The sequence below is a fragment of the Pterocles gutturalis genome, unplaced genomic scaffold (assembly GCF_000699245.1).
Source record: "Pterocles gutturalis isolate BGI_N339 unplaced genomic scaffold, ASM69924v1 scaffold3494, whole genome shotgun sequence".
NCBI lineage: Eukaryota > Metazoa > Chordata > Aves > Pterocliformes > Pteroclidae > Pterocles > Pterocles gutturalis.
The window spans coordinates 2,501-3,118 of NW_010127958.1; the positions used below are offsets into that span (position 1 = coordinate 2,501).

Consider the following 618-nt stretch of genomic DNA (forward strand, 5'->3'; position numbering starts at 1 on the left):
GATGGGGTGGGTGACAAATGGGCGGGGGGCACAGCCCACCTTCCTTGCTGGTGCGTGCTGGTGGCGGGGTCTGGGCTCTGTGCACCCCCCTGGTCACTCTCACGGCCCCTCTCTCCCCTCCGGCGCAGGCGAGACGGAGCATTTCGTGATGAAGCTGATCAACAGGCCCATCATCGTCCTCCGCGGCGAGCACGGCTTCATCGGGTGCCGCAAGGTGACCGGCACCCTGGACTCCAACCGCTCCTCCTACGACGTCTTCCAGCTGGAGTTCAACGACGGCGCCTACAACATCAAGGGTGAGTCCCCGGGGTGGCTGTGGGGGTGGGGTGATGGCCATGAGGGTCCCCGTGGTGGCTCATGGGCCACCTTGTCCCCTCTCGCTCTGCAGATGCCACTGGGAAGTACTGGATGGTGGGGAGCGAGTCATCCGTCACCAGCAGCAGCGACACCCCCGTGGACTTCTTTTTTGAGTTCTGCGACTATAACAAAGTGGCGATCAAAATCAACGGCAAATACCTGAAGGGGGACCACGCCGGGGTCCTCAAGGCATCCGCCGACGCCATCGATGCCTCCACCCTCTGGGAATATTAATGCACTTTAGCGTTCCTCCCGTTGCCA

The 618-nt window shown here is 62.3% G+C and overlaps 1 protein-coding gene across 1 annotated transcript in view; it reads left to right on the forward strand.

The window, feature by feature from the left end:
* The window catches only part of LOC104466112 (fascin-like), a 1,529-nt gene extending 912 nt beyond the window's left edge, over positions 1-617 (forward strand). The window contains exons 3-4 of the mRNA XM_010079442.1: positions 129-296; positions 389-617. Coding sequence (XP_010077744.1) covers positions 129-296; positions 389-591 — 371 coding nt within the window. The 3' untranslated portion in view covers positions 592-617. The remainder of the gene's footprint in view (positions 1-128; positions 297-388) is intronic.
* The last annotated feature ends 1 nt before the right edge of the window (position 618 follows it).